The 21,176-nt window shown below is 40.9% G+C and overlaps 1 protein-coding gene across 4 annotated transcripts in view; it reads right to left on the reverse strand.

The window, feature by feature from the left end:
• TTLL11 (tubulin tyrosine ligase like 11) overlaps positions 1-21,176 on the reverse strand; it is a 247,009-nt gene that overhangs the window by 180,519 nt on the left and 45,314 nt on the right. For 3 of the 4 annotated variants that reach the window (XM_079926309.1, XM_079926310.1, XM_079926312.1), the window contains exons 2-3: positions 17,335-17,431; positions 10,597-10,730 (exon numbers count right to left, since the gene is read on the reverse strand). In XM_079926309.1, coding sequence (XP_079782435.1) covers positions 10,597-10,730; positions 17,335-17,431 — 231 coding nt within the window. The remainder of the gene's footprint in view (positions 1-10,596; positions 10,731-17,334; positions 17,432-21,176) is intronic. The other variant, XM_079926311.1, reaches the window with a different exon arrangement.

Consider the following 21,176-nt stretch of genomic DNA (forward strand, 5'->3'; position numbering starts at 1 on the left):
AATGACCAGGCATGAAAAGAGGCAAGGAAACGTGAGCCATGATGAAGAGAAAAACCAATCAATCAAAACCAACCCCGAATGGACACAAAATTAGAATTAGCAGACAATGACATTAAAACGGTTGTTATAATGCATTTCATACATTAAAAAAGCTAAGTAAAACTATGGAAGGTATTTTAAAAGACCCAGATCTAGCTTCTAGAAATAAAAACTACAATGTGTGAGATGAAAAGTAAACTAAATGGGATTAGACAGCAGATTAGACACTAAAGAAGAAAAAAATAGTGAACATGAAGACAAAAACAACAGAAACTTTAAAATGAAACAAAATTTTAAAAAAATGAACAGAGCATCAGTGAACTGTGGGACACTTTCAAGTGACCTAATACATGTGGCATTGGTGTCCCCCAAATGAGAGGAGGTGGGACGGACAGAAAAATACCTGAAGAAATAATGGACAAATATTTTTCAAATTTTATGAAAATTATAAACCCACAAATCTAAAAGCTCAATGACCCCCAGACATGAAAAACATAGACAAAATTACGTCAAAACACATCACAATCAAATTATTCAAAAACAGTAATAAAGAGAAAATATTAAAAGCAGCCGGAAAGGACATGTTATATACAGAAGATCAAAGATAACGGCTACAACAGACTTGCTGTCAGAAACAATACAAGCAAGAAGACAGAGGAGTAACAAGACTAAAAGATTTGAAAGAAAAAAAATATATCAACCTAGAATTGTATACCTAGATAAAATATCTTTCAAAACCAAAGGCAAAATAAACTTTAATAAATACAAACACTGAAAGAATTCATCACCAAAAGACCCTTAACACAAGCTAAAGGAAACTCTTTAGGCTAAAGAAAAATTACACAAAACAGAAATGTGAATCTACACAAAGTAATAAAAACCACTGGAAATGGTCACCACATGAGTACATATACGATTTTTTTCTTCTTGTTATTTAAATCTCTTTAAAATACAATAGAGTGAGGAGATTGGTTCAAGATGGCAGAGTAGAAGGACGTGCTCTCACTTCCTCTTGCGAGAACAACAGAATCACAACTAACTGCTGAACAGTCATCGACAGGAAGACACTGGAACTCACCAAAAAAGATACCCCACATCCAAAGACAAAGGAGAAACCACAGTGAGGCGGTAGGAGGGGCGCAATCACAATAAAATCAAATCCCATAACTGCTGGGTGGGTGACTCACGAACTGGAGAATACTTATACCACAGAAGTCCACCCACTGGAGTGAAGGTTCTGAGCCCCACGTCAGGCTTCCCAACCTGGGGGTCCAACAACGGGAGGAGGAATTCCAAGAGAATCAGATTTTGAAGGCTAGTGGGATTTGAATGCAGGACTTCGACAGGACTGGGGGAAACAGAGACTCCACTCTTGGAGGGCACACACAAACAGTGTGCGCATCGGGACCCAGGGGAAGGAGCAGTGACCCCACAGGAGACTGAACCAGACCTAACTGCTAGTGTTGGAGGGTCTCCTGCAGAGGCGGGGGGTGGCTCTGCCTCACCATGAGGACAAGGACACTGGCAGCAGAAGTTCTGGGAAGTATTCCTTGGCGTGAGCCCTCCCAGAGTCAGCCATTAGCCCCACCAAAGAGCCCCGGTAGGGTTCAGTGTTGGGTCCCCTCAGGCCAAACAACCAACAGGGAGGGAACCCAGCCCCACCCATCAGCAGTCAAGTGGATTAAAGTTTTACTGAGCTCTGCCCACGACAGCAACAGTCAGCTCTACCCTCCACCAGTCCTTCCCATCAGGAAACTTGCACAAGTTAGCCTCATAGCTAGATAGCTTCATCCACCAGAGGGCAGACAGCAGAAGCAAAAAGAACTACAATCCTGCAGCCTGTGGAACAAAAACCACATTCACAGAAAGACAGACAAGATGAAAAGGCAGAGGGCTATGTATCAGATGAAGGACCAAGATAAAACCCCAGAAAAACAACTAAATGAAGTGGAAATAGGCAAGCTTCCAGAAAAAACATTCAGAATAATGATAGTGAAGATGATCCAGGACCTCGGAAAAATAATGGAGGCAAAGATGGAGAAGATGCAAGAAACATTTAACAAAGACGTAGAAGAATTAAAGAACAAATAAACAGAGATGAACAATACAATAACTAAAATGAAAAATACACTAGAAGGAATCAAGAGCAGAATAACTGAGGCAGAAGAACGGATAAGTGACCTGGAAGACAGAATGGTGGAATTCACTGCTGCGGAACACAATAGGGAAAAAAGAATGAAAAGAAATGAAGACAACCTAAGAGACCTCTGGGACAACATTAAACTCAACAACATTAGCATTATCGGGGTCCCAGAAGGAGACGAGAGAGAGAGAGAAAGGACCCGAGAATATATTTGAAGAGATTATAGTCGAAAACTTCCCTAACGTGGGAAAGGAAATAGCCACTGGAGTCCAGGAAGCACAGCGAGTCCCATACAGGAAACACCCAGGGGAAACACCCTGAGACACATAGTAATCAAATTAGAAAAAATCAAAGACAAAGAAAAATTACTGAAAGCAGCAACAGAAAAACGACAAATAACATACAAGCGAACTCCCATAAGGTTAACAGCTGATTTCTCAGGAGAAACTCTACAGGCCAGAAGGGAGTGGCATGATATACTTAAAGTGATGAACGGGAAGAACCAACCAAGATTGGTGGGTAATCTACAAGATTGGTTGTAGAGTAATCTACAACCAAGATTACTCTACCCAGCAAGGATCTCATTCAGATTCCATGGAGAAATCAAAAGCTTTGCAGACCAGCAAAAGCTAAGAGAATTCAGCACCACCAAACTAGCTCTACAACAAATGCTAAAGGAACTTCTCTAAGTGGGAAACACAAGACAAGAAAAGGACCTACAAAAACAAACCCAAAACAATTAAGAAAATGTCACAGGAACATACCTATCAATAATTACCTTAAACATGAATGGATTAAATGCTCCAACCAAAAGACACAGGCTTGCTGAATGGATACAAAAACAAGACCCATCTATATGCTGTCTACAAGAGACCCAATTCAGACATAGGGACACATACAGACTGAAAGTGAGGGGATGGAAAAAGATATTCCATGCAAATGGAAATCAAAAGAAAGCTGGAGTGGCAATTCTCATACCAGACAGAATAGACTTTAAAATAAAGAGTATTACAAGAGACAAAGAAGGACGCTACATAATGATCAAGGGATCAATCCAAGAAGAAGATATAACAATTATAAATATATATGCGCCCAACATAGGAGCACCTCAATACATAAGGCAACTGCTAACAGCTATAAAAGAGGAAATCAACAGTAACACAATATTGTGGGGACTTTAACACCTCACTTACACCAATGGACAGATCATCCAAAATGAAAATAAATAAGGAAACAGAAGCTTTAAAGATAGATTTAATTGATATTTATAGGACATTCCATCCAAAAACAGCAGATTACATTTTCTTCTCAAGTGCGCACGGAACATTCTCCAGGATAGATCACATCTTGGGTCACAAATCAAGCCTCAGTAAATTTAAGAAAATTGAAATCATATCAAGCATCTTTTCTAACCACAATGCTTTGAGATTAGAAATGAATTACAGGGAAAAAACGTAAAAAACACAAACACATGGAAGCTAAACAATACATTACTAAATAACCAAGAGATCACTGAAGAAATCAAAGAGGAAATCAAAAAACACCTAGAGACAAATGACAATGAAAACACGACAATCCAAAACCTATGGGATGCAGCAAAAGCAGTTCTAAGAGGGAAGTTTATAGCTATACAAGCCTACCTCAAGAAACAAGAAAAATCTCAAATAAACAGCCTAACCTTACACCTAAAGGAACTAGAGAAAGAAGAACAAACAAAACCCAAAGTTAGCAGAAAGAAAGAAATCATAAAGATCAGAGCAGAAATAAATGAAATAGAAACAAAACAATAGGAAAGATCAATAAAACTAAAAGCTGGTTCTTTGAGAAGATAAACAAAATTGATAAACCACTAGCCACACTCATCAAGAAAAAGAGGGAGAGGACTCAAATCAATAAAATTAGAAATGAAAAAGGAAAAGTTATAACAGACACTGCAGAAACACAAAGCATCCTAAGAGATTACTGCAAGCAACTGTATGCCAATAAAATGGACAACCTGGAAGAAATGGACAAATTCTTAGAAAGGTATAACCTTCCAAGACTGATCCAGGAAGGAATAGAAAATATGAACAGACCAATCACAAGTAATGAAATTGAAACTGTGATTAAAAATCTTCCAACAAACAAAAGTCCAGGATCAGATGGCTTCACAGGCGAATTCTATCAAACATTTAGAGAAGAGCTAACACCCATCCTTCTCAAACTCTTCAAAAAAATTGCGGAGGAAGGAACACTCCCAAACTCATTCTATGAGGCCACCATCACCCTGATACCAAAACCAGACAAAGAAACTACAAAAAAAAGAAAATTACAGACCAATATCACTGACAAATAAAGATGCAAATATTCTCAACAAAATACTAGCAAACAGAATCAAACAGCACATTAAAAGGATCATACACCATGATCAAGTGGGATTTATCCCAGGGATGGAATTCTTCAATATACGCAAATCAATCAATATGATACACCATATTAACAAACTGAAGAATAAAACCCATATGATCATCTCAATAGATGCAGAAAAAGCTTTTGACAAAATTCAACGCCCGTTTATGATAAAAACTCTCCAGAAAGTGGGCATAGAGGAAACCTACCTAACATAATAAAGGCCATATATGACAAACCCACAGCAAACATCATCCTCAATGGTGAAAAACTGAAAGCATTTCCTCCAAGATCAGGAACAAGGCAAGGATGTCCACTCTCACCACTATTATTCAACATAGTTTTGAAAGTTTTAGCCACAGCACTCAGAGAAGAAAAAGAAAAAAAAGGAATCCAAATCGGAAAAGAAGAAGTAAAGCTGTCACTGTTTGCAGATGACATGATACTATACATAGAGAATCCTAAAGATGCCACCAGAAAACTACTAGAGCTAATCAATGAATCTGGTGAAGTTGCAGGATACAAAATTAATGCACAGAAATCTCTTGCATTCCTATACACTAATGATGAAAAATCTGAAAGAGAAATTAAGGAAACACTCACATTTACCACTGCAACAAGAAGAATAAAATACCTAGGAATAAACCTACCTAGGGAGACCAAAGACCTGTATGAAGAAAACTATAAGACACTGATGAAAGAAATCAAAGATGATACCAACAGATGGGGAGATATACCACGTTCTTGGATTGGAAGAATCAATATTGTGAAAATGACTATACTACCCAAAGCAATCTACAGATTCAATGCAATCCCTATCAAGTTACCAATGGCATTTTTTACAGAACTAGAACAAAAATCTTAAAATTTGTATGGAGACACAAAAGACCCTGAATAGACAAAGCAGTCTTGAGGGGAAAAAAAACAGAGCTGGAGGAATCAGACTCCCTGACTTCAGACTATACTACAAAGCTACAGTAATCAAGACAATATGGTACTGGCACAAAAACAGAAACATAGATCAATGTAACAAGACAGAAAGCCCAGAGATAAACCCACGCACCTATGGTCAACTAATCTATGACAAAGGAGGCAAGGATATACAATGGAGAAAAGACAGCCTCTTCAATAAGTGGTGTTGGGAAAACTGAACAGCTACATGTAAAAGAATGAAATTAGAACACTCCCTAACACCATACACAAAAATAAACTCAAAATGGATTAGAGACCTAAATGTAAGACCGAACACTATAAAACTCTTAGAGGAAAACATAGGAAGAACACTCCTTGACATAAATCACAGCAAGATCTTTTTTGATCCACCTCCTAGAGTAATGGAAATAAAAAGAAAAATAAACAAATGAGACCTAATGAAACTTCAAAGCTTTTGCACAGCAAAGGAAACCATAAACAAGACGAAAAGACAACCCTCAGAATGGGAGAAAATATTTGCAAATGAATCAACGGACAAAGGATTAATCTCCAAAATATATAAACAGCTCATGCAGCTCAATATTAAAAAACAAACAACCCAATGCAAAAATGGGCAGAAGACCTAAATAGACATTTCTCCAAAGAAGACATACAGATGGCCAAGAAGCACATGAAAAGCTGCTCAACATCACTAATTATTAGAGAAATGCAAATCAAAACTACAATGCGGTATCACCTCACACCAGTTAGAATGGGCATCATCAGAAAATCTACAAACAACAAATGCCAGAGAGGGTGTGGAGAAAAGGGAACCCTCTTGCACTGTTGGTGGGAATGTAAATTGATACAGCCACTATGGAGAACAGTATGGAGGTTTCTTAGAAAACTAAAAATAGAATTAGCATAAGATCCAGCAATCCCACTACTGGGCATATACCCAGAGAAAACCATAATTCAAAAAGACACATGCACCCCAATGTTCATTGCAGCACTATTTACAATAGCCAGGTCATGGAAAAAACCTAAATGCCCATTGACAGATGAATGGGTAAAGAAGATGTGGTACATGTATACAATGGAATATTACTCAGCCATAAAAAGGAACGAAATTGGGTCATTTGTGGAGACATGGATGGATCTGGAGACTGTCAAACAGAGTGAAGTTAGTCAGAAAGAGAAAAACAAACATCGTACATTAACGCATATATGTGGAACCTAGAAAAATGGTACAGATGAACCGGTTTGCCGGGCAGAAGTTGAGACACAAATGTAGAGAACAAACGTATGGACACCAAGGGGGGAAAGCGGTGGGGGCGCGGGGGTGGTGGTGTGATGAATTGGGCGATTGGGATTGACATGTATACATTGATGTGTATAAAATGGATGACTAATAAGAACCTGCTGTATAAAAAAATAAATAAAATAAAATTCAAAAAACATAAAAATAAATAAATAAATAAAATTCACAAGGCAGATCAAAAGACTATAATGGCCAAGACAACTTTGAAAAAGGAGTACAAAGTTGGAGGACTTTCACTACATGATTTCAAGACTCCTTATAAAGCTGTAATAACAAAGACAGTGAGGTATTGGCATCAACATTGACAAATATACCAATAGAATAGAGTAGAGAATTCAGAAATACACCCAACACATGTTTGAGCAACTGTTTTCAACATAAGTGCAAAGGCAATGGGGGGAAAGGTTAGTATTCTCATCAAACATTTCTGAAGCTATTTGATATCTCATGTAAAACAAACAAACAAGAAAAAGTGAATCCATACCTCACATTATATTAAAAAACTAACTCAAAACAAATCATAGACCTAGACTTAAAACTATAAACTTGGAGACGAAAACATGAGAACATCTTTGTGAACTTGGGTTAGGTAAAGATTCCTGATATATGACACCAAAAGCATGATCCATATAAGAATGAATCAATTAACTGATCCATCAGAATTTAGAACTTGCTCTTCAAAAGATACTGCTGAAAGGATGAAAAGACAAGGCACAGACTGGGAGAAAATATTTGCAGTTGGTATATCTGATGAATACTTGTGTTCAAAATATATAAAGAACTCTCAAAACTCAACAATAAAAATAACTCAATTTTTTAAATGGGTGAAAGATGTGAATAGACATTTCATCAAAGAATATATTTGGATGGCAAATAAGCATATAAACAGACGCTCAACACCATTTTTTAAAAATAAATTTATTTATTTATTTTTGGCTGCATTGGGTCTCCATTACTGTGTGTGGGCTTTCTCTAGCTGCAGTTCGTTGCGGTGTGCAGGCTTCTCATTGTGGTGGCTTCTCTTGTTGCGGAGCACGGGCTCTAGGCATGCTGGCTTCAGTAGCTGTGGCACGCGGGCTTCAGTAGTTGTGGTGCACAGGCCTAGTTGCTCCGCGGCATGTGGGATCTTCCCGGCCCAGGGCTCGAACCCGTGTCCCCTGCACTGGCAGGCAGATTCTCAACCACTGCGCCACCAGGGAAGCCCAACATCATTAATAATTAGGAAAATACAAATTAAAACCAATGAGAAACCACCACACACCTGTCAGAATGGCTAAAATTAAAAAGACTGACTGTTACCAAGAGTCGGCAGGGATGTGGAAGAACTAGAATGGTCATAGTTGCTGATGGGAATACAAAATGGCACAACCCACTTTGGAAAACGATCGGTACTTTCTTTAAAATTAAATGGACACCTACTATACGATCCAGACATTCTATTCCTATGCATTTACTCCAGAGAAATGAAAACATATGTTCACACAAAGACTTATACATGAATGTTCATATTATCTCAATTTGTAACAGCTAAACACTGGAATCAATCCAGAGGTCCAGCAGCAATCGACGGTATAAGCAAACTGTGGTAAATACATTTAATGGACACCCCTTAGGAATAAGAAGGAATGAATTATTTATGAAACAATACGGATGAATCTCAAAACATGTTGAGTGAAAGAAGCCAGACCCCTCCCACCCCCAGCACACGCAGAAAAGTATCTGCTGTATGATTCCGTTTATATAAAATTCTAGAAAGTGCAAACTGATCTTGACTGAAAACACATCCACGGTTGCCTGGCAGTGGAAGGTAGAGGGCAGGGAGGAGAGGGACAAAAGGATTATAAATGGACGTGAGGAAACATTGCGGGTGATGGATATGTCCATTATCTTCATTGTGATGATGGTTTTATGGGGTTTTATATATATATCAAAACATAGCAAGCTGCAAAGTTTAAATATTTGCAGTTTAACTGTACCTTAGTTAAAGCTGTTTTTTAAAAAATTATGAGACAAATAAGCTATCTGCATAGTCTCAAAGTATCTCCCCATAAGATACTTAATGATTACAAAGGGAAAAGTAGTAACTTTATAGTCGAGAAACCTAGCAGATACTACCTTAACTAAGGGATCAATCTTAACATCACCAGAATTAAGACATCTTGACATCGTGTATCTCTCCTGATATGCTGCACTGAGAAGGTCACAGCATCACTTTTGTGGTATTCTACCGAAAATGTGTAATCTGAATTTAATCATGAGAAAAATCAGACAGAACCAAGTTGAGTGACACTCTTAAGGAAATAACGGGTCAGTACTCTTCAAAAGAATCAAGGTCATGAAAGACAAAGGCAGACTGAGGAAATGTTACAGCTCAGAGGAGACCAAATAAGGAGAAATAAAAACTAAAGGCAATGAGGGAATATGGGGTGGATGCTGTACCAGAAAAAGGTCATTAGTAGGACAACAGGAAAAATGTAAACAAGGTGTGTAGATTATTTAGTAAGACTATATCAATGTTAATTTCCCAGTTTCAGTAATTATACAAGATGTTAATATTAAGAGAAGCTAGATGAAGGGTGTATGACCTGTATATGAACAGTCATGGCAGCTTTATTTATAATAACCTCAAACTGGAAATAACCCAGTTGCCCATCCTTTGGTGAATGGATAAATAAGTTAGGGTATATTCATAATGGAACACTATTCAGCAATAAAAATACAAACTACTGACACAACAAACATGGATGAAGCTCAAAAACATAATTCTCAAAAAAAAAAAAAAGACTCAAGAGAGTACATACTGTATGATTCCATTTATATGAATTTCTTCAACAGGCAGAACTAATCTATAATGAGAATGCAGATCAGCAGTTGCCTGGGCTGGGGGTTGTGAGGCATGATGGCAAAAAGGCACAGAGGAACTTCTGGGGATGATAGCAATGCTCTTCTAACTTATCTGATTTTGAAGACACAGTCGGTATCTATCTCATTTAAACTCAGTCTTGCAGAATACTTAAATAAACAGTTGTAGAAATGGGACAGAAAGTTATTCCACGTAGCGACAGTGGTGTGAGCAAAGCCACAGAAGTGGGAGATCGAGTATAGGGACCAGCTGATTGTTTATTTTTTTTTAATTAACTGTGCACATAATTTGCATACAACAAAATGCACCCATTTCAAGTCGATAATTCGAAGAATTTTAAGAAATGTATACAGACCCACGTGACTACCATTCCATAGAGAGTTTCCTTTTCAAAATTACCACTTCAAGCTGTTTTTGTTTACTGTTTGGATATGGAATGGGTCATTTGAAAATTGATTCTGGAACAAATTTAAAGCAGGACACTTAGAAGGTTTCCCCCTCAGTTTGTCAGACCTACTCAGTGGTCTTGAATGAGAGCCCAACCTCCCACATTTCACGCCACGAGATGCCAGGGAGACCACACTTCTGGGATTCACCCTAACAGCCCCAGTCCGCGTGTGGACTCAACACTCTGCTCCAGGTCTGACTCCCTGGCTCTGCAGACGCCCTGACCCCATGATCTAGCTCCTGACACCATCCTCAGGCCTGTCTCCTGGTGTCAGGACCCACTTCTTCAGTTTACCTGCCTGTCATCCTACCCGTTCAACTCTGCAAGCTGCCTTGATCGCGGCAACACCTGCTGTGTCCTGTTAAGGCACCCCCTAAACCAGTCTCAGCTTCCTGGGGACCCCTTGCCCCAGCTCACAGGACCCAGGACCAAGTTGCAACCATCATAGAATTCAAGGGTCATGGGGACGGAGTGCCACCTACCTGAGCCACAAAGAGCTGGAACTCGTCGGGCAGAATCCACGAGCGAGGGTAGAAGTTGTACTCCTCAGGAAAGAGATTCTGCATGATTCTCACTGCTCTGCTCAGAGTAATTTTACGCACCATCTCCGTCATGCCTGGGGAGAAGAGAAGTTGTGCGGTTTTAACAACAGTGGGCCACTAGCTATAAAACAGCCGTAAGTGGGGACTTTTAAAACCACCCACCCGACATATTCACCTTTTCAGACAGGATTTTAAAAAAAGGTCTGAGTGGTTCCCCACAGCAGTGATTCATGGTTTGGAAAGACCTAGCAAATTAATGAAAAACTTGAGGGAATAGATGGATATTTTTTTCTCATAAAAATGAAGCATCAGTTTAAAAGAATGAGTTTCCACCTAGTTTATTATTCCACTCTCTGTCAGCCCCTAGATAACAAATAAAGAGAAGAATTTGTATCTTGCACTTGAAACTTAATATCCGCTCTAATTCTGGGCCACCACGCATACCTCTGGGATTCCTTCCATCTTATACCCTGGAGAATATTAACTAGTGGACTCTGGTTACATTATGAGAAGCTTAATTAAGTTGCTTTGTTTTAATCTTTCATGAATATTAAAGGAATAAAACAGAAAAATACACACCTTTCAGCAGAACATCTGTCTCCTTGAAATAAGGACACGAAGTGGAGAGGTTAGCACAGCGTAATTTATAGTTTAAGGGGAAAAAATGGAATCTGTAGGAGTTCTTCAGTTATGAGTACTGAAACTGACATTGATCATATCTCATTAATTTGCCCAGAGGGGATGGAAATGTCTCACTTATGAAACATTTTAGAAGAATGGTAGTTTTTTTCCTTGTCACATCTTTAGAAATGCTGACAAGAAAAGAAACGGAGTATATATCTTAGCAAATTTTAGGCAAATAGGTAAAAATTATTTAAAATTTTAGCATGCTTATTTCTTAAGGCAAATATCACTGCTCAAAAAAATGGAGACTAAAAATGGCCTTCACCCTGAAAGGGGCCACACAGTTCCATCAATAACCAGAAATTTGCTAGCAAAGTCATTTTTAATAGAAAGTACAAAGTTCCAAGTCAGCTTGGCAGGTCCAAATTACTGCATTGCAAATGAGCAAAGTCAGAATGCATGAGGTTTCTCTAAACTACGTTCAGGAAGCAAAGGGTGAACACTGAGAATGAAGGCTTTAATAATCTACTTCTTGCTTCCCTCAGCATATTAAAAAGAGCAATAAAAATCTAAAAGATGGCAACTTCAAGATGTCAGTGCCTAGGTTGTTAGTTCTTGTTTAGAAGGAGACAGAGAAGATTAAAAAAGAAATAAAGGAGCTTTAAAGGCACTAATAAACTGTGCTCTAACACGGCTTCTCTGATATTAGAGGAAACTCACTGAGGACACTTTTCTGAACTTCCCAAGAAATCAGTATGAGTCCAAAAATTAGAGCTATTTCCTTTTATTCCCCCATGAGATTAGAATTTTTGAGTTACAAACACTGGAGCTGAACGCAAAGTACACGAAATTCCAACTTCTTTGGAAATGTTTTAGTTGTGTTTCACATTTTAGTTATAGTATTAAACTAAAAACCTGCTTAACTGAGTGCAACACAGCACCTTACAGCAAATACATGATGCTCCCTGGCCAAACAGTGCTGTGGTATTGTCCGAGCTTTAATGGCCATGTGACAGGAGAAGGTTTGCTTTCAGGAATCCCTCGGCGGGTCAGAAGGACTCACATAACACACACAGGAGTGCTGTGAGTACAGGAGCGTGGTTCGAATGCTCCAGAGAAGCTTTGTGAAAACCAAGGTCCAGCAGACGGAGTAAGTATTCATTTTAAATCTGCAGTGGCTCCTTTTGTCATGCGGCTCACCAGCCCCCATGCCGGCTAACAGATCTGTTTCTGAGTTTACATCTGCGTCTGTCTCCAGACAGTTCTCTACAAAACCCAGCCAACTTAAGAAGCATCCCTTCAAGCCACTGGCTACCTTTCCCACAGGCTGTAGACGGCTCACCCCGAACCCTGCCTCAATGCCTGTCTCTGGAAGGCAGCAGTGTCAACCTCCCTCAATCCACTTTTACTGACGCCTTTGTTCCTCCGCCATCTTTAAGCTGCAGGGGAAGCATCTCTGAGCCCTCACGAGCCCCCATGTGGTGGCTGCAAGCATCCCTGCCTCTGGCAGGGGCTCAGAGGGAGATGTGCGCTCTGTCATCTCTCAGTAAGATGCGGACAAGAGCAGCTGCTCCAGGGCATATGCTTCCAGAGTAAATCTGTAACGAGGGAGGTCACTGTCAGGCCATGCTGGCTCCAGACTCTGTCTGCCTTCTCCAAGCAGCTGCAGCACGTGACCCCTCCCTGTGACCCCTGCCCGAGGCTCTGGGACCCATTCTGACCTGAGGTAGAAGCTCTAGGTCCAACCATTAGCTCCCCTTTGGGGAGCTTGGACCCTTTCTTTGTAGTCCAGTTAGATAAGGAGGATTTTAATTACTTCTCTGAGGCTCTGTTGCCTGTCCCCAAAGTTTGGTCACCGGTCCTTAGCTCCTGGTGCCTGAGTGGCTGCCTCAGCGATGCCTTTGCCCTGCAGTCTCCGACGTTCCTCCTCTGTTCCCCCTAAGCCTCCCCTGCAAGGGCTGGAGTCCTCGTGTGACTTGAGCCCACTGGCTGGGCTCCTGCTATACTAACAGGTTCTTTTGAGGCTGACTGTCTACCTGCATTTCTCAAGAAGGTCTGTTCCTAGATGTCCCTATTGTGGCCGTTCCCCTGTCAGTTGGGGAAAGCCCCTAACTCAGGCTGCAGCTTTTCACCCAAGAGCTTGCCTCCTGCCACTGCTTCTGGGCCTGGGTTCTTCTGTCTGCCTCACTGGAGTCCCAGGGCCTCGGGTGGTCTCGGCCCATTGGTGTTACACAGGAGTCTGATCTCAGGCTTGCCCACACAGGCCTACTTAGCCCAATTTAAGACAAAACAAAACAAATCAAACACAATCTGAGCTATGTTGGGAGTGCTATTCAACCCAAGTATCATTTATAACAATAATTCTTAGCAAAAACACATTAAAACCACCAAACAACAAGCAAACATTGATACTTTCAGATCCTGGATACTGCAGTGGCCTCTTAGCTGTTTCCTCTCTCAGCCTTTCCACCCCAAACCCCCGACCTGCACCCCTGCCTCCAATGCATTCCCTCTGGCAGAGCTTTCCAAACTGCAGGCTGGGCCACGTCACTCTCTAGCTTAGAAATTTCTCAGTGGCTCCCGGTGAAGTTTGGGCCCTGCCTTTCACCTCTCCACCGCCCTATCAAACTTGACCCTTTCTAACTAGCATGGGCCACGTGCCCTTTGCTGAACGAGCAACGTGCAAAGCTTTCCATGCCTTTGCACCCCATCTGCTCCCTTGATTTGCAAGGGGGACAGGCCCATCCATCCCTGGAGGCTCAGTTCACATTCAATCCTCTTTTCCAGGATCTCTTGCCCTGCCTGCCCCCCCAAGCAAATCTGGGTTAGGTCATGTGCCCTTGTTCCACATTCGCACAGCATCCCTCTGGCATGGTGCTTATTTTGTATTTGCCTTCTCTCTTTACGTGCTTTTCTCCTTGTTTTTGTATCCCTAGCCCAGACCAGTGCGTGGCAGATGGCTGTCCCCAGAGATCCCTCGCTGGAGCCCCCTCCTCCTCTGACAAAGTCCCCTCCTCAGGGTGGGCTCTCAGGCACCACCCGCCACGTGGTGCCATACATCTCAGGCCCGGAAACTCAGCAAAAAAAACTGTTGCTTGCGAAGCTGAGAATTGATGGTTCTAGGCTTTCTTAAGGCAAAGACATATCTAAATCAGATTATTTTTAGTGAAAGTCTTAATTCATCAGTTAAGATATAATAACATATCTTGAAGGAAATTGCCCATAGAAAAGTGGCTAAAATCTAACGTGCTGACACGAACAAAATAAATTACTTCCATATGCGTATCCAAAAGTTTTCAGTTTATTCAGCATGTGAAGTGTTTATCCTTGCCTGGCACGTCCACTAGAACTTGCTCTAAGTAATACACAGTGCATACAAAATGCATCTTCAGAATAATGGGATATATCACAGACAGCAGATAAGCGTGGACACCAACGGGGCCGAAGGACAGACCATTCTGGAATCACCCCATCACTAAGGATTGCTGTCTTTCACAGGGCAGAGTGTGGCGGCCCTGGCCCACTGCCTACAGGCCTGCTTTGTCATTGGAGCTAATTAATTGCTGTTAGTAAAGTGGAAAATTGTACGTACCTGTCACTGGCACATGGAACGTGAGATGGGGCAAATGTGCTTCTTTAGAATGAATATTCTTATATCACCTTTAACGAAACTAGCCCTTTGAGTGTATTTTTTTCTGTATTTCTATTTGCGTCCCAAATGTAGAGCTATAGCGACTCCTTCCTTCCGACTCTCGGCCACCAGATGAGGCGTGAGCAAATAGGGAACATGTCAGTGAAGCCTCATTTGATAATTCATGTCTTGGGAACTCTGTCCACATTCAAAGAGTTGTTCTCTTCCAAATTATGTTCTCCCAATATCCCAATAAGCTCTTTTAGTGGCATCAAACGTCATCTTTTATGAGCAGCAAGACAGAGAAAATAATAGCTATCCCATTAAACTGTGCAAGGACCCTGGCTGCAAGAGTCCTCCTTATTCTCTGACAAAACACTTTCTCCTCTAAGAACCAATCTGACCTTGGGTTAATTTTCTAGCTCTGTTCCCCAGGAAACCAATAAAGGGAGAAAGTTAGCTGTGTGACTAGACAACAAAGCATATGGTTAAAATGATCCCTTATTGTCATCTTGCATAAATACCTGGTAGGGAGCCACAGCTCCGGGCTTTCCTGAGTGTAGTGAATCTTGTAACTGAGCATGACCCTGGTGGGGACCCTGGAAGCTGTGCTGTGGAGGAGCTATGTGAGCTATTGGCTCCTACAGGGTTTCTAAGTCAAGGGAGACCCACATCCACCAATGTGGATCTTGTCTCTTTGCACCTGAGCTTTCACTTACGGAGCCAAAGACTAGCTCTGGAACCCTTGCCATGACGCCACTGAGAAGAAATGTCTGACACTGACTGACTGGCAAGCTGTGTTTCCTGTCCTGTATCCTTGTAAGTAACGCTGAGCCAGGTGGCCCGTGGTGGTCTGTTTGCTTAGTTGAAAAACCCGCTAGTGGACATGGCATAACTTGCCAATGTATAACGTACGGCTATTGGGCTTTGTGAGAGGTATTTTCTTAAAGACGTCGCATGGAATTCCAAAGAAAAAGAATAAGTTGATCCTCCTCTTAAAAATAAGCATAAATGAAACAACTAGAGAAAAGAACTACACTCTGGCTGCAACTACGTAAACATACATAAACATGGGTAAGGTTTGGGAGAAATTCTAGAAATATTCACCTTGTGGTTTTGTTCAATGAGGATGGGATTCATGGTGGTGTGCTTTTTAAAAATTATATATTATTGTATCCTATATGGTGTGTGCCCGTTATGTTAAAACTTCTGAAAATAAGTGGGACCCCTCTGGCTGGGATCATACCCAGATGAACCAAATGTCCCCTTCTCCCTACACATGCCCACTTAACTTAACCAGCCTCTTCACTTAGCCATTCAAAATAATGAATATAATCATGGCAGAAGAGGGCGGTAGAGATTAATAGTAAAACGGAAAGGTATACGATAGGACGGAGGCTGGGAGTGGCGTGAAGGGGCATCTCGGAGTGTTGGCTGTGACACCTGTGTGGCACCGAGCCCCCCTTGCAGTCTCACTAGACAATAGTCTCACTAGACGATGCCTTCAGGTTAAAGGCAGAGGCTGTCCGCAGCTCCTGTTCCCAGTGTGGAGACTGGTGTATTTCGATTTTAAAATGGTACTGCAAATACGATACTTAAAGAAAATGGAAGCTGCGAACCCCATTTCTGTGATACTGTCCCAGAATTTTAGTACTTCTGTTTTCCGTCTCCTGCATATTAAATAGAAACTGAAATGGTCTATTTTATTTTATTTATTTGTTTGTTTGTTTATTATTTTAGTGCAACATGCAGCTTTTATTAATGTTAGACTAACTCTGTAGGGGAAACGGTTCCTTTTATTGCTTTAGGGTCCTGCTTTCTCCTTTCCCTCCAATGGGCATAAAACTAGGGCTGCCTCCGATTCGCCATCAGTAGGTGAGACAGCAGTTACGGAGGGCCTCGGTGTGCCTGGAAGGACTGCAGGAGCCGTGGGAACATCCAGAAGTATAGGAGGCGCGGCCCCTCCCAGGACCTCACGGTCTACCTGGGCAAGCCACACACGTAGACGTATTCAGAGTCCACGTTCACTGAGTCATTGAAATGTTCCAGAAACTATGGTGAGTGCAAATGGACTATTTTTTTTTTTTTTTTTTTTTTGCCTCTTGAGAATATAGTCCCCTCATGACGCTCCCATATTATATCTGAAATCCAAAAGGTGAAAGTCATGTTCTTCTGCCGGTGGAATTAGACCGGAAGAGCCTGTCTTTTTACGTTTTGGAACCTCCAGTCTTAAAACCCTTGGTGAGTTAACTCCTGATCACCTTGCCTCCCAAGGTCACGGCACTGAGGCAGCGTGTAGGCAGCCATTCCCAATTAAGAGCCCTCCAGTTTGATGTCTAAACACTGTTATGTTTTTGTCGAAGAGCGTACCCTGAGGCTCAGCCCTGGAAACGTTTTTAAATGCCAACAATAACAGTGGATACCTGGAAACTTGTTCACTAGACCGGAGAATATGTCACTGTCGTGAAATGAAACTCCATGCCAGTAGATGTCACAAGGCAAGCGTCGGCCAAATGGGAACTAGAAGAAAGAGGGGAAATGTGATGAATGACGGGAACAAGAAGCGCAGCTCCGGCACCGAGGGTCTCTTCTGTACAAACTCCCAGCGGCCTGGCACACATCACATGATTTAATGCTCATAATAAGCATGTGAAGTTGCTGACCTTCTTTCCCATGTTGCAGGGGAAGAAACAGATTAAGACAGGCTAAGTAACTGTCTCAGGGTCACAACCACTGAGAGGCAGAGTTCTGATTCTACGTGGCGGGCACTGTACTAGTGACCTTAGAGGCACCCTTTTGTTAGAATCCCCATAACCATCCTAGAAAGCATGATGCCCATTTCACTGATGAGAAAACTGGGGCTGAGAGGGGTAATGTAACATGCCCAAGGCTGCACAGAGCTGGAAATGGGAAAAGTCAAGAACTGAATGCAGGGCTGAATTCCAAACCATACTTCTCTTTATCTGAAGACCACAACATTCAAACCAGTCCCCCCAGAACGAGCTTTCACAATCTCTTTCTATCTCTTTCTCTCTCTTCCTTTGTCTCTTATACACACACACACACACACACACACACACACACACACACATACACACACACAGTCCACAAGGGCAGGATATATTCCCCAGTGCCTAAAATGGTTCCTGGCATTCAACAAAGACTTTTTGAATGAATGAATGAACAAACCAGGAATGGTCCTCTGACTCACGATGAGATAACCAGGTTCTCTCTTCCAGGAATATGGAAATCAGAGATGCCCGGCAGCCTCTGCTGGCCCTTGCACTGGAAGTGATCAAAAGCCAGAGCCCGGCAGCTGTGCTTGGCCGTGTGCACAGCCTGACAGAGAAGCAAAGGCAGCCAGTTTGCTGAGAGAGGAGAAAGGAGCAGGTGCAGAGAGAAAAGCAGAGATGAGGCCATGTGGCCCTGGCAACACAGACTGAGTGGTCTCAGTTCCCAGGGCTTCTAGGTCCTCGGCCCAGACCCTTCTGAGCCCGGCTGTCCCTTCTGTCCTTGGATCCTGTAAGGCAGCCTCATACTCATAGAATGCATCTCCTTTGCACAAACTATAGGGTTTCAATTACTTGCAACCAGAAAATCCCTCGCTGAGACCAAAGGGCCTGCTCTTTCTACTACATTTTGCTGCCTCTCCACAAGTTCTGCACTTACACAATGTATTTTTAAAATGCGTAACTCAGATGACCCTCCTTAAGGGAAAAGAGTGAGGACACGTTATTTCATATTTAGAACCTGCTTGTTAAAAGTCCAAATGAAGAGAAATGTCAACACATTAAACAAAATCATCCAATTTTCCCGTCCTAAGACTACAGTTAATCAGAATTTTTATCTGCTCCAAGTTGAGAGGGCTGAGTTCCAGTGAGAGAACACAGCATTAGCAATGAAATGGTGGTGACTCAATGCTTTCCAACGATTCCAAATTAAAATGAAGGCAAACAGACTCAAGGCCTTTAAATCATTCACATTATCTCAAAACTGTGCCAAAGTGAGACATATAGTACACACTCTATTAGCATTAACAACTTCCATCTATTAAGTGCTAATATAGAGGAGGGAAAAATAACTTAACCAGGGAGGTTCCTCTAAAAAGCAGACTATCCACGCAAAGTTTACTAAGATCCAAGTGGGTTTGCTGCCCACACTGCAGGAGCAACACGTGCTCCATGTCAGTGGATTACTGAGGACTCCTTATCACTCTTATGATCTCCTTTCAGTTCTTGGCACTTTAATGATTCCTAAAGCAACCTTTCATTCAGAGCCCTTAGCTCATTCAGTTTTGAGAAACTATCTTTTTCTAAATCAATTTATTCGGTAATTTCTTTGTGCCAGGCACTGTGCTAGGTACCGAGAACACAGAGAAACACAATTTTAAGTGGGTCCCAGGACTTCATAATCCCACGTCTTTTTAAGATCTTTTTAAAAACTGCTTAAACAGCTAACATCATGCTCAATGGTGAAAAACTGAAAGCTTTTCCTCTAATATCAGGAATGAGACAGGGCTACTCACTTTTGCCACTTCTGTGCAACACAGTATTGGAAGTTCTAGCCAGAGCAATAGGCAAGAAAAAGAAGAAGCATCCAAATTGGAAAGGAGGAAGTAAAATGATGTTTGCAGATGACATGATCTTATATGTAGAAAATCCTAAAGATCACTCACACACACACACACACACACACACACACACACACACAACCACACAAACTGTTAGAAATAATAAATGAATTCAGCAAAATTGCTGGATACAAAATCAATACAAAAAAATCAGTTATTTTTCTATATATTGACCATGAACAGTCCAAAAAGGAAATTAAGAAAACAATTCAATTTAAGAAAACAATTCAATTTACAATAGCATCAAAAAGAATAAAATACTTAGGAATTAACCAAGGAAGCAAAGACCTGTACACTGAAAATTACAAAATGATGCTGAAAGAAATGAAAGACACACATAAATGGAAAGATATCTCATGTTCAAGGATTGGATTTCCTATTATTAAGATGTCAACACTACTCAAAGTGATATATAGAGTCAACGCAATCCCTACCAAAATTCCAGTGACCATTTTTTTTTCTTGCAGAAATAGAAAAATCCATCCTAAAATTCATATGGAATATCAAGGGATCCCAAATAGCCAAAACAATCTTGGAAATGTCACACTTCCTGATGCCAAAACGTATAACAAAGCTACAGTAATCAAAACAGTGCATAAGATAACAATGAGATACCACTACACACCTTAGAATGGCCAAAATCCAAAACACTAACACCACCAAGCGCTGAAGAGGATGTGGAGCAACAGGAACTCTTCGTCCATTGCTGGTGGGATGCAAAATGGTGCAGCAACCTTGGAAGACAGTTTGGCGGTTTCTTACAAAACTAAACATACTCTTACCATATGATCCAGCAATTGTGCTCCTTGGCATTTACTCAAATTAGTTAAAAACGTATGTCCACAAAAAATCCTCCACGCAAATGTTTATAGCAGCTTTATCCATAACTGCCAAGACTTGGAGGCAACCAAGATGTCCTTCAGTAAGTGAATGAATAAATAAACTGTGGAACAGCCAGACAATGCAATTTTATTCAGCACTAAAAAGAAATGATCAAGCCACGAAAAGACGTGGAGAAATCTTAAATGCGTATTATTAAGTGAAAGAAGCCCATCTGAAAAGGCTACATACTGTATGATCCCAATTATATGACATTCTGGAAAAGGCAAAACTACAGAGACAGTACAAGGATCAGTGGTTGCCAGGGGTTAGGAGAGAGGGAGGAATAAATAGGTAAAGCACAGGTGATTTTTAGGGGAGTGAAACTACTCTACGTGATACCATAATGGTGAATACATGTCATTATACATTTGTCTAAACCCAGAGAATGTACACCACCAAAAGTGAACACTAATGAACTATGAACTTTGGGTGATAAGAATCTGCAATGTAGGTTCATTGATTTTAACAAATGTACCATTTTAGTGTACTGTTTTTTTGATAGTGCATATGTGAGGGTAGTGATTATAAAGGAAAAAAATCTCTGTTCCTTCTGCTCTATTTTGCTGTGAACTTAAAGCATCTCTAAATCATCTCTAAATCAAAACTGATAAAAATAACTTCTAAAAAACAGTATGGTACTGATGTAAAGACAGACATATAGACCAATGGAATAAGATAGAGAACCCAGAAGTAAACTCTCACATATATGGTCAAATGATTTTTCAACAAGGATAACAAGACTATTCAATGGGG

This window comes from Stenella coeruleoalba, assembly GCF_951394435.1.
Source record: "Stenella coeruleoalba genome assembly, chromosome: 7".
Taxonomy (NCBI): domain Eukaryota; kingdom Metazoa; phylum Chordata; class Mammalia; order Artiodactyla; family Delphinidae; genus Stenella; species Stenella coeruleoalba.